The 12,646-nt window shown below is 37.7% G+C and overlaps 1 protein-coding gene across 2 annotated transcripts; it reads left to right on the plus strand.

The window, feature by feature from the left end:
* Positions 1-1,017: 1,017 nt before the first annotated feature.
* Positions 1,018-12,437, plus strand: MMP10 (matrix metallopeptidase 10). 2 transcript variants are annotated; one of them, XM_049890503.1, is made up of 10 exons: positions 1,018-1,164; positions 1,941-2,185; positions 2,284-2,429; positions 2,551-2,676; positions 5,881-6,045; positions 6,236-6,380; positions 7,260-7,393; positions 9,832-9,991; positions 10,878-10,981; positions 12,056-12,437. In XM_049890503.1, exons 1-10 carry the CDS (start codon positions 1,054-1,056, stop codon positions 12,154-12,156), a joined length of 1,437 nt encoding a protein of 478 aa, XP_049746460.1. In that variant the 5' UTR covers positions 1,018-1,053; the 3' UTR covers positions 12,157-12,437. The 2 variants fall into 2 exon arrangements, with proteins under 2 accessions (XP_049746460.1, XP_049746461.1); XM_049890504.1 differs by lacking the exon at positions 2,551-2,676.
* Positions 12,438-12,646: the final 209 nt, after the last annotated feature.

Raw genomic sequence — 12,646 nt, forward strand, 5'->3', positions numbered from 1 at the left:
AGTTCATTTATCTTTAGTGAGGAAAAAGAAAGATAATTCTATCTTAAAAGAATTTTACTGTCTTTTATATTAATAGATTAATTTGACAAAAATGTTATCCCAGACTTACAATGTGAAAGCACTCGGCTGAGGGGAAAAAAAGAGAGAAAATGCTATTGATGGACAGGAGTAGATGGTTAGATATGTGACGGAAAAGGAGTATTTGAAATTATTCCCCTTCACAAATTTCAATCCATCTCCTCTTTGTCCTTTAGTAGGAGGAAAAGAAGATAAAAAGGTTTTTTTAAAGCAACAAAGAAGAGGAAGGTAGGAGGAACATTTCATTCTAATATGCAATTTGACAAGTTTTTATCAAGCAGTTACAAAGAGCATATCATTTATTCTGAAATGGACAATGAATGAAAACCAAAGACGAATCGGTGTGATTCTTCCTTCCTCTACAGACCCTCTTTTCCATGGCCCACTCCCTTCTCACGGTGTTCCTCCTCCAGGGCCAGTAAATCCATCTGGAAACTTGTAATAACTGCTTTAAACAAGGACTCAAAAAATGAAATACCTCTCCTAATATCCTCCTAGAGATAAGTTTCCATATTTAGACCACAATTATATTTGGAATTTCCTTCCGTTCAACTACTTTTTCCTAACCCACTTATATTTGAGCTTAAAATAAACTATTCCTAAAAAAAACCTGAACAGATTTAGAAAGGTCTGAACTTTTGACTTTTTACCAATAAACACATAAACATGAATGATCTAGTAGTTTCTTTTTCCACTTCATAAACACAGAAGCCACTTCCTAGAAATTAATCATTCTCTTGTGCATTTCGAAGTTCAAGGGAAATTACTGATAGAGTCTGTATCATCTTCCTGTTGAATTCTGGTGACCCTTTCCGGTTTCATTCAGATAAAAAAAAAAAAAAAAGAAAGAGCACACACACACCTTAGTCACCAAACACACATGATGATATAAGCCTTGTCGCCCTATATAAGTCCAGCCACTAGCAGGTAGAGAGAGAAGCCAGTAGTCACAGAAGGTGTTTTCCTTTGGTGAAAATGGTGAGAATGAGGCACCTTGTCGTCCTTGTGCTGTTATGTCTGCCAATTTGCTTGGCCTATCCACTGGCTGGGGCAGTGAAGGAGGATTCAAACATGGATCTCGTCCAGGTAATTAATGGTGGGGGCCATGACGCCCCTGGTCAGTCCAAGTGGAGAGACAAGTGTGTTTGTTTCAGCTTGATAATCAGAGGAGGAGGGGATTACAGCCAGACTCAAAGTCAGCTGTAAGCAGAATGATTCGATTGGGGGTTATTATGTTGGGATAACTTAGGATCAGGGAGATTAAAGTGCTAGAAGTGGAAGTCCCTTCATTTTAACAGAAAATGAAAAAGAGGCCCAGGAAGAAGAGATAATTACTTAAGGTCACACAATAAAATATTACAGGCAGCTTCAGGACTAAGTGAAGAGAATAAATGGAAAGCTTCTGAAAAACTGATTTTAGAATTTCCTTAGTTAAAATAATAGCAGGGTGGGGAGAACATGTGAATTTTAGTCTTGCAATGATACCAAGTAATAATGTTTATATCGTTGGTTGTCATGTTTGGACACAAGAATTTGTCCCATTTAGTCTTGACCAGGTTTATATTAACAACGTAAAGTGGAAAAAGTTAGACATGCTCAAAGTATGCATACAATTATGTTTCTCTTTTTTAAACAGGTTGGATCTAAATTCTCAACTTCAAATTCTTTACTTGGCTAGCAGATTAAATTGCAATGAAATTTAAAACTTAGTACAAAGATAAAATAATGAAATCAGGAGTCTTCATGAAAAATCAAATTAAGTGTGCTGTTTGCTTTGGTTTCAATAAACTAGAGAATAATTAAATTGTGACATTCAGGCAACTGTAAAAATTACCTAAAATCTATGCTTATTTTTTCATAAGCAATATCTAGAAAAATACTATGACCTTGCAAAAGATGTGAAACAGTTTGTAAGAAGAAAGGACAGCAGCCCTATGGTTAGAAAAATTCAAGAAATGCAGAAGTTCCTTGGGTTGGAGGTGACGGGGAAGCTGGACTCCAACACCCTGGAGGTGATGCGCAAGCCCAGATGTGGAGTCCCCGATGTCGGTCAATTCACTACCTTTCCTAGCTCACCAAAGTGGAGGAAGACTCACCTTACTTACAGGTAATTTTTACTTATAGGTTTTCACATAAGATTATAAGATTATACTCTGTAAATTACTGTCACAGGAGAAAATGTTACCTTCTATTTTTCTTTTACAGGATTGTGAATTATACACTGGATCTGCCAAGAGATGCTGTTGATGCCGCCATTGAGAAAGCTCTGAAAGTCTGGGAGGAGGTGACTCCTCTCACATTCTCCAGGAATAATGGAGAGGCTGACATAATGATCTCCTTTGCTGTCAGAGGTAAATAATAATTATTTTTAAAAACATGAAATATATCCATGTATCAGGTTTTTTTTTGGAAAAATTAAAAAGAAATCCTAATTATTCATCTCTCCAATAAAAAAATCATTTTCCCTGTTAGAACATGGGGACTTTTTCCCTTTTGATGGACCTGGAGCCACTGTGGCTCACGCCTATGCACCTGGGCCAGGGATAAATGGAGATGTTCACTTCGATGATGATGAACGATGGACAGAGGATAAAACAGGTGGGTCATAACTCTCTCAAAATGATTTCAGAAATAATGCCCATCTCTATCCAAGATAGATGTATACCTGTGTTTTATTGACTACGCAAAGGCATTTGACTGTGTGAATCATAACAAATTATGGATAACATTGCAAAGAAAGGGAATTCCAGAACACTTAATCGTGCTCATGAGGAACCTGCACATAGGCCAAGAGGCAGCCATCAGAACAGGTTAAGGGGATACTGTGTGGTTTAAAATCAGGAAGGGCATGCATCAGGGGTGTATCCTTTCACTGTACTTATTTAATCTGTATGCTGAGCAAATAACCCAAAAAACTTCATGAAGAAGAACATGGCATCAGGATTTGAGGAAGACTCATTAAAAACTTTCAACATGCAGATGACAAATTTTGCTTGTGGAAAGGGAAAAGGGCTCAAAGCACTTACCAATGAAGAGCAAAGACTTCAGCCTTCAGTATGGATTATACCTCAATATAAAGAAGACAAAAATCCTCACAACCGTAATAAGCTCCATCATGATAACTGGAGGAAATATTGAAGTGGCTAAGGTTTTATACTTTACTTGGATCCACAATGAACACCATGGAAGCAACAGTCAAGAAATCAAGCAACATATTGCATTGGGCAAATCTGCTGCAAAAGATCTCTTGAAAGTGTTGAAAAGCAAAAACATCCCTTTGAGGACTATGGTGTGCCCGATCCAAGCCATGGTATTTTCAATTGCCTCATATGCATACAAAAGCAGGACAACGATTAAGGAAGACTGAGTAAGAATTGATGCCTTTCAAGTATGGTGTTGGCAAAGAATACTGAATATACCATGGCCTGCCAGAAGAATGAAAAAGTCAGTCTTGGAAGAAGTACAGCTAGAGTGCTCCTTGGCAGTAAAGTTGGTGAGACTTTGTCTCAAGTACTTTGGACATGTTATCAGGAGGGACCAGTCAGTCCCTGGAGAAGGACATCATGCTTGGTAATGTAGAGGGTCAGTGAAAGAGAGGAAGACCCTCAACGAGATGAACTGGCACAGTGGCTGCAACGATGGGCTCAGGTGTAGCAAAGATTGTAAGGATTGTACAGGACTGGACAGTGTTTCATTCTGTTGTACATAGTGTCTATGAGTTGGAACTGACTCAACAGCACCTAACACCTATCCCAGAAGAATTTGTTTATCCAGATAGAGCAGTAAATGGAACATCCTAAGTAACTAAAATTTCTAATTAGCTGAGTGGTAACGAGAAGCACTCTTTGTCCTAATCCTTATTGAAGAACTTCATAAAATGTCTGCATTTCTTTCGTGCCCCACCAGGCACACTATAATAAGCACCATTCAATTTTACAATAACTAAGTTATTGTTTCTAGCTTAAAAGCTTTTTTTTCTACACTAGTTCTGAGGGGCTTTAGTAAATATAAACAGTGATGAAAATTAACTGCACGTTATTATCTTTTTTTGTTTTTTCAAATGGCTTCTGAAGTTTGGAAACTCTCTGTTGAAACAGTTGCTATTTATGAGAGTGATTGAGATCTTTAATTACTGTCTTTATTGAGAAAACAAACCTGATGTTTGAGCTGCATTAAATAGTTTCTTTTATTTGGACAACCCTTCTTTTTTGCAAAATTGCTTGGAGCCTTGGTTAAATAATTTCTATTACTGTCAATAAAAATTTTTATAATAGGAAGAAAAGCTGAATCCAGCTATGTTTATGCTTCAGATAACAGTTACGGGGTATGTTTCTATTTTAAACTGAAGACCATGGACATCCAACTGCACCTACTAAAGGGAAAGTTTTTGACAATAAAAAATTATTTGATTATAATGAATAGGAGAAAGAACAACTCAGGCTGAATCTCTGTGGGCAATAACAGGAAGTTTTGTAGCTTAAGAGTTTGAGAAATAGTCTGGGGTCTTAAAAGCTTGCAAGTGGCCATCTAAGATACAACTATTGGTCTCTACTCATCTGGAGCAAAAAAGAAAAAAGAAAACCAAAGACTCAAAGAAGAAACTAGTCTACAAAAAAAAAAAAAAAAAAAGCCTACACAAACCATGGCCTCATGTACTCTGAGACCAGAAGAGCTAGGTGGTGCCCAGCTAGCCATCCTAATCAGGGCTACAACAGATGGAACCTGAGAGAATGGAAGAAAAAATGTGTAATGGAACCTCAAATTCCTTAAAAAAAACAGACTTACTGGACTGGTTGAGATTGGGGTTGGAGGGTTCCCTGAGATAATTGCCCTAAGACACTCTTCAAACCTTGAACTGAAACTAACCTGAGGTCACCTTGTAGCTAAGTAACAGATTGGCTCACAAAATAATATCACCATTAAGCACTGTGCTCCCTTAAAAAACCACCTATTTGAGACCAGTCAGCAATTACTTTAAACTAAAGATGAGAATGTAAGGAGGCAGGAAAACTAGATTAATGGAAATGGAACAACCATAATGAAAGTAATGAGAATATTCACACATTGTGAAGAATGTGGAAACCCTGGTGGTATACTGGTTAAGGGCTATGGCTGCTAACCAAAAGTTCAGCAGTTCGAATCCACCGGGCACTCCCTGGAAACTCCATGGGGGCAGTTCTACTCTGTCCTATAGGGTCGCTAAGAGTCAGAATTGACTCGATGGCAAAGGGTTTGGTTGGTTTTTGGTGAAAAATGTAATCAATGTCACTAAACAATTTTGTGTAGAAATTGTTGAATGGGAACATAAACTGCTGTGTAAACCTTCACCCAAAACACAGTAACATATTATTAAAAAAAAAGAGTTTGAGGAGTAATGTGAATACTGTGATTAATTTCAGCTGAGGTTGTCACAAATGCATGCTACTAAATTTAAAAAATGCCTAACTTATTATTTTTGAGACAAAAGAAGAGTTATCTTTATTGACATGCTTAGTCCCTCCAAAGAAATTCTTTTGGAAACAGTGTTTATCACAGTCAATATAGGAAAAATGGCCTGGTTTTCTTGACCAAGGAGAGGATTAGGGAAGGATATGGTGAAAAACTGTCTTAGACATTGACTTCACATCAACCTTGAAAACACATAGATTTCTGTAAAGTATGTCAATCAATGAATCAACCCATAAGTCAGGAAAAGAGATTGTGTGAGTCCAAGGATGGTCTATATAGCCGGCACGCATTCTGTATGCATATTTATGGAATAAATAGCTGTCAGATGCTGAAGTTTTATGGTTTTTCAAATAGGGACCAATTTATTCCTTGTTGCTGCTCATGAACTCGGCCATTCTCTGGGTCTCTTTCATTCGGCCAACCCTGAAGCTTTGATGTACCCAGTCTACAACCCACTCACAGACCTGGCCCGATTCCACCTTTCTCAAGATGATGTGAATGGCATTCAGTCCCTTTATGGTGAGTGACGCTGGAAAATTAGATGTTGTAACTCTGCAGGAAAACTTTACAATGATGGTCTTCAGGAAACTTGGAAATGCTACATTTACGGTTTCAAATCAAAGCAGCTCTAGAATGCTTGGAAAGCATCGTAGCTGACAAAGCATCACATTTCTCCTAAGGTTTGCATCCTTGCATCTCTTCCCTTTAGGACCTCCCCCTGCCTCCCCTGAGGAACCTGTGGTGCCCACAGAATTCATCCCTCCAGCACCTGAGACACCAGCCATGTGTGACCCTGACTTGTCCTTCGACGCAGTCAGCACTCTCAGGGGAGAAATGCTGTTCTTTAAAGGCAGGTGAGACTGGAAAATTGTTTTTTTCCTGTTTTTTCTTTTGATCTACGATGCTCAGAAAGAAAAAAAAAAAAACAAGAACTTGACAGATATTTTAAATGAAATGTTTCCTCAGATGAAGTTCTTGTTGCATTTTTAACATCTCCTTAAAATTGTCCAGGTCATTTTTTTACAGACTTACCAAGTATGATTCTTGGCCACTAGAATGTAAACTCCATGAAGGTGGGCAGAGTTATCTGTTTGGTTCACTTTTATATTTCCAGAGCCTGGAATAGGCCTGGCACAGACAGTGAATGTTTAGAATAGGTAAATAATTATTATTTCACTTATCATTAATCATGAATTGCTTCAAAAAATAGTGATGGATCTTAAGAATCAGAGTGGTATCTTTACCTTTGCTAATAAATGCAACTATTTAAATTGATTAATTTTGGAAAAAATAATAAAAACTTATGACAAAATATTCAAACAGCAGCAAAAGATAGAGTTAAAAACAAATCTCTTTCCCATCTCTAAACTACCAGCTCTCCCCGTGTGTATAACCACACTACCGGTTTCCTTTGTATCTTTCCAGAGATGTTCTATTCCCATACAGATATAAATAGGCATATATTTTTCTACTTCTTTTTTGAAGCATAATAAATGAGTGTACACACTGTTGCAGGCTTTTAGAACTTAAACCAAGCTAAATAATTATGTTGTTAAAACATTTTCTGCCATAGATTCCATAACTCTGGAATCATACAGAAGAGGATGGTCCAATACAGACTTAAGAAAAAGGATAAATTAATATTTATTGAAAGCAAGAGAAGAATATGTTCATTTCCCCCCTCAAATATCTGAAGGAGAAAGACATTTTCAATTAGCTTTGATGTATTACAGATATTTTTGGCGCAGAACCCACTGGAACCCCAAGCCTGAATTTCACTTGATTTCTACATTTTGGCCCTCTCTTCCGTCAGAACTGGATGCTGCATATGAAGTTGAAAGCAAGGACACAGTTTTTCTTTTTAAAGGTAAATATTCTATAAGGGTTTCTAACTTGTGGAAAGAAATCTTACTGCAAAAATTTCATCAGGACATGAGTTTTCTCCACTATATTAAATGTTGTGTGGTTTTTTTGTCTGTTTGTTCCCTTAAAGACCTAGTGCTAATGCTAAAATTACATCTGTACATAGAACATTATAAGCTTTATTTGAAAATATTCAGTGAGGCTTAAATAACATAGCCAGAAACACAAAATACAGCAAATATGTCAATTTATAGCTGTGAGGCAATTTCAATTCAAATCCCAATAGATTTTTCCTGGAACTTGACAAGCTGACTTCATCATTTTTGTGGAAGAGCAAAGGGGCTGGAGAAGAATAAGAGGAGGAAACATGCTCTGTTAGATATCAAGACCTTATAAAGCTTTAATAGTTAAGATTATATTGTATCAGGGCAACCAAAAATTCATTGCCATTGATTCTAACCCATAGCGAGCCTTTATGACAGAATAGAAATGCCCCATAGGGTTTCCAAGGAGTGCTTGGTGGATTTGAACTGCCGACCTTCTGGTAGCAAATTCTTAACCACTAGGAAACCCTGCTGGTGTAGTGGTTAAGTGCTACGGCTGCTAACCAAAGGGTTGGAAGTTTGAATCCACCAGGCGCTTCTTGGAAACTCTATGGGACAGTTCTACTCTGTCCTATACGGTCACCATGAGTCAGAATCGACTCGACAGCACTGGGTTTGGTTCTTGTTTGTTTTTTTATACCACCTCACAGGTGGCATAAAATTTTCATGGTATTATTTTGTTGTAATTTTAATCATAGCTGAAGTTTTGTTTCATTCTTCATTCACAATGTTGATTCTTTATGCCTTTCTCTCATATTCGTCATTACCTTGATAAAATATGTGGTAATTTTATAGGTCTTCTCAAAGAGCTACTTTTTGGCTTTTCTATTCTTTCTATTGTATTTTGGTTTTCTATTTAACTGGTTTCTGTCTATATCCTTATTATTGCCTTCTTAAGTCTGATATTTTTTTTTAAGTCTGATATTTATTTACCTAGTAGGTTGCAATTTTTCTTCTTTTTTAATATAAGCACTTAAGCCTGTAAGTATCCATTTCTCCCCAGCTTTTGCTTCATCCCATCTTCAATACTGCAAGTTCTGATATGCAGGACTTTCATTATTGCTCACTTTTAAGTTTTTTTAATTTCCATTTTTTTTTCATTGAATCGTAAGTTATTTGGAGGATTGTTAAATGTAGAACTCTATAGGGATTTCTTGTATTTTTACATTTATTTCTGGCTTAATTTCATTTTGTGAGAATTAAATGAAATGATGTGAAATTGCGTGGTAAATTGTAGAGGGTTATGTAATTGTAAAGCATTGCTACTATTCATTAATTTACCTAACGTTTATGGTGTGCCAGACGCTGTGCTAGTTAGTGGAGATCCTAACTTATTATAAGGGGCTCATATTCTAGAGGGGGAAGCAGAGACGAAGCCATCAGCACACCATCTGATAAATGCTGGGATTGAGGGAAGCCAGGATCCATGGGAGCACAGAGGAACCCAAGGTTCAGCTAAGATCTCTGAGAGGAGATACTGCTTAGGATAAGTCTGGAAAGAGAAGAACTTTGCTGTGTGGAGAGAGGCTGGGCATGCACAAAGTGGAAAGTTCTTCAAGACAAAAGGGACTGTTTATGCAAAAGTAAGGGAGCATCTGGAACTGCTCAGACAAATACAAGTCATTCGGTTCAGGTGCAGCAAGAGAGATACACAACAGATGGGTGTTTTAGCTTAGTTATCCTGGCCAGGGGTGTGAGGAAAGGATTCAGACGAGGGGAGGAAGGAAGGGAAGAAAATAAAGACAGAGAGACTAATTCACTCAAACTTGGGTGGATCCCAGAGGTATTTAGAAGCAGCACAGATTGGACTTGATGACTATGACATATCCAAGAGGAAATATCCAGCAAGCAAGTGACTTGTGGATATGAAACCTGGGAGAAAAGTCAACGTTAGAAATTTAGATTAAGAAATCATCAACAATTACAAGAAAAAACAAGGACTGGTAACTATAATTTACGGACAATAAACTTAAGACACGTAAAGGTCTTCTCATTGATTCATTCAAGGAATATTTATTAAAAATCTCCTATAAACTGGGCATTGGCTTAAAAAAAAACCCAATCCCATTGCCATCGAGTTGATTTCAACTCACAGTGACCCTATAGGTCAAAGTAGAACTGCCCTATAGGGTTTCCAAGGAGAACCTGGTAGATTCAAACTGCCGACCTTTTAGTTAGCAGCAGTAGCTCTTAACCACTATGGCACCAGGGTCTCTGGGCATTGGTTTGGTGGTTGGAATTAAAATCAAGATTTCATTTTTACCACAGTAATGCACTAAAGCCATTTCTAAAACCCAAAAGGCGTCATTAAAATTTCTTGGGTTTGTTTTTTCAATAGGAGGTAAGTTCTGGGCCACAAGAGGAAATGAGATACAAGCAGGCTACCCAAAAGGCATCCATACCCTGGGCTTTCCTCCAACTGTAAGGAAAATTGATGCAGCCATTTCTGATAAGGGAAAGAAGAAAACGTACTTCTTCATAGAGGACAAATACTGGAGGTAAGGATGAAATAGGAATGACTTTTTCTGTAGCCTGATTAGGGAAATTATTTTCTTTCTCTAAGGAAAACCCCCAGCCCTACCCTCTAACTTCCTCTAACCTCAAACTTTCTGATTGTGATGAAGACAATTAATAGTTGATCGACTTCCTCGATATAACAAAGGGCTCTCAGAAAGGCTGATCATTGGATCATGTACCCAGGCACCAAAATACAGCAGAAGATGCCAACTAAGTCCAGACTGCAGGCCAAAGTCACATTTGTTTCTCATTCTGCTGCCAGTCACCATGAAGCTACCATAGGAAGCCCAGTTGTGGCAGGCTCTGAAGAAAAGGTCTCCAGGGGCCCAGTGTGGTAGAGAACCAGAAGTTTTTTTTTTTTTTTAGCAAATAATTTAATTCACTTTGTATCCTGTGTGTATATAGTCCTCATGTATTTGTGGCAAAAAAGGACTTGGGTCTTCTGTGTTCAGGCTTAGAAAACTGACTTCAGACATATGTATGGAACTCTACAATAGCATGATGTCTCTGTCTCTAGGGAAAATATTGTTTTAGGTGTGAGCTTGTAACCCGAAGAAAATCATAATTTTTGTAGCCCATTGTACTACTTCAGAAGCCCTGGTGGCACAGTGTTTAAGAACTTGCTGCTAACCAAAAGCTCAACAGTTTGAATCCACCAGCTGCTCCTTGGAAACCCTATGGGGCAGTTCTACTCTGTCCTATAGGATCGCTATGAATAGGAATCGACTAGACGGCAACGGGTTTGGTTTTGGGTTTTGCGTGCTACTTGATAAGTTAATGCAGGATTCCATACTGGAACTTTAACATTACATCATACCATTGTGTAGAGGTTCTACACAATGCTGAGTTGTATTTCTTTTGGTACAGATTTGATGAAAATAGCCAGTCCATGGAGCAAGGCTTCCCCAGACTAATAGCTGACGACTTCCCAGGAATTAAGCCAAAGGTCGATGCTGTATTACAGGCATTTGGTAAGAGGACACTTGTTTTGTTGTAATTGGGGCATGTGTGGGGATTTTATGGCATTAAGATGAAGTGAAAAGCGAAAACAATTTTCAAATCAGTTTTACATTCTTTCATTCCAAACTCCAGAAGATTTTTGCAGGATGGACTTAAATTTTATTTGTTCTGAATTTTCCATATAATTTCTCCAAGTCACTGTTTCAGACCTGCATATAAAATCAAAGGATTATCCCTCGCGTTATCGCCATTCTCTTGTATGAATAGTGGTGTAAAAAAATACAGCCAAGTGTGAGTCAAGTTTAATACTGGTTGGCTGTCTTTCACCTCTATCGATTTCTGTTGCCCTTTCCTATCTCTTCCCGAGGGACTTTCTCTGGCCTTCTGTTACAGTATGCAATTGTCTACAATGGTAGTCATCCCCCTGTATGCTCAAAATAGACAAAATGTGATTCTTGGTAATGGCCAGATGGGAAAGAAAAATTTGTTGTTGCTTTCTCTGAAAAAAATTTGGAAGGAGATGCCAAGGCTTGACCATCATAATGCCCATGGAGCTGATAACCTTATTACCAAGATATCTGGACCAAAATGTAGGCAAAGCAGGAAATTGACCTCTGGTATATTTTAATGCTGATTTAATTCTCTTGGATTCAATTGCTTTCCAAGCTGCGATTTAGGACTGGTAGGGGAGGAAGGGATTAGAATAAAAAGAAAAATAAACCAGGGTTTTAAAATATTATATAAATTTTATCTATTTGGAGACAGTATAATCTAATGTTTTATAGCACTGGCTTTGAAGTCAGACAGAGACAAGATTGAGTCCTCTTTTAATCTTTCATTAGTGGAATTACCTTGGAAAAAATCACAGGGCCTTCCTGGTTTTCAGGTTTTTTCCCTTATTAGTAACACTTTTCACTTTATTTGTAAGGATAAATGGATAAAGCATGTAAAATACTTAGTGCAGCAAACAGCAACCACTTAATAAATGCCACCCATTATTAGCTTGCTCTTTTTCTGAGTTATACACGTTGCAAACTTGATTTGCTTGAAGAATGTCTCATGATTTTCCTCATCTATATTTGCAGGATTTTTTTATTTCTTCAGTGGATCATCACAGTTTCAGTTTGACCCTAATGCCAAGATGGTGAAACATATATTAAAGAGTAACAGCTGGTTACAATGCTAGGCAAGATATAGAGAGGACAAGACATAGACACTATAAATTAATCCATTATTCACCTAATTTATTATGGGTCAAAATCATTCATCGCTCCCAAATGTGCAGTGGCCGAAGATGATGAGACTTGACCCTAGGATTTGGATGGATATCTTCCCGTGTTGTGAAGCACTGATCTGAACTGCTTCAGTTGCTCTTGGAATACATTGAATTGAAGTAGAAAATACTCATGTGCAGCTGGCAAGAGAATGTATTGGTGTTGTATTTATTATTTAGTAAATTTTTTACTTGTGGCATGTTGCTTCCTTCCTAGAATAACTTTTCACTACACTGACCACACTGTGAACTGAGCTTTTGACAGATCCTCTGCTGGTAGACGTAGCAAGATCACACATTCCATGGATGGGACATATGGCTGTCACTTGCCCTTTCCCACCCTTTCCACAATAGGATTTTATTTTTTACCTCCTAGATATAGTGAGTGTTTTTCACACACCTA

Source organism: Elephas maximus, chromosome 7, assembly GCF_024166365.1.
Source record: "Elephas maximus indicus isolate mEleMax1 chromosome 7, mEleMax1 primary haplotype, whole genome shotgun sequence".
Taxonomy (NCBI): Eukaryota; Metazoa; Chordata; class Mammalia; order Proboscidea; family Elephantidae; genus Elephas; species Elephas maximus.

What these genes read in the sequence shown, in the direction of transcription:
- MMP10 (XM_049890503.1), top strand. Translation starts at nt 1,054, where the DNA reads ATGGTGAGAATGAGGCACCTTGTCGTCCTTGTGCTGTTATGTCTGCCA. An exon ending in TGGCATTCAGTCCCTTTATG is followed by an intron (nt 6,046 to 6,235) that starts GTGAGTGACGCT and finishes TCTTCCCTTTAG; the next exon opens with GACCTCCCCCTGCCTCCCCT. An exon ending in ATAGAGGACAAATACTGGAG is followed by an intron (nt 9,992 to 10,877) that starts GTAAGGATGAAA and finishes CTTTTGGTACAG; the next exon opens with ATTTGATGAAAATAGCCAGT.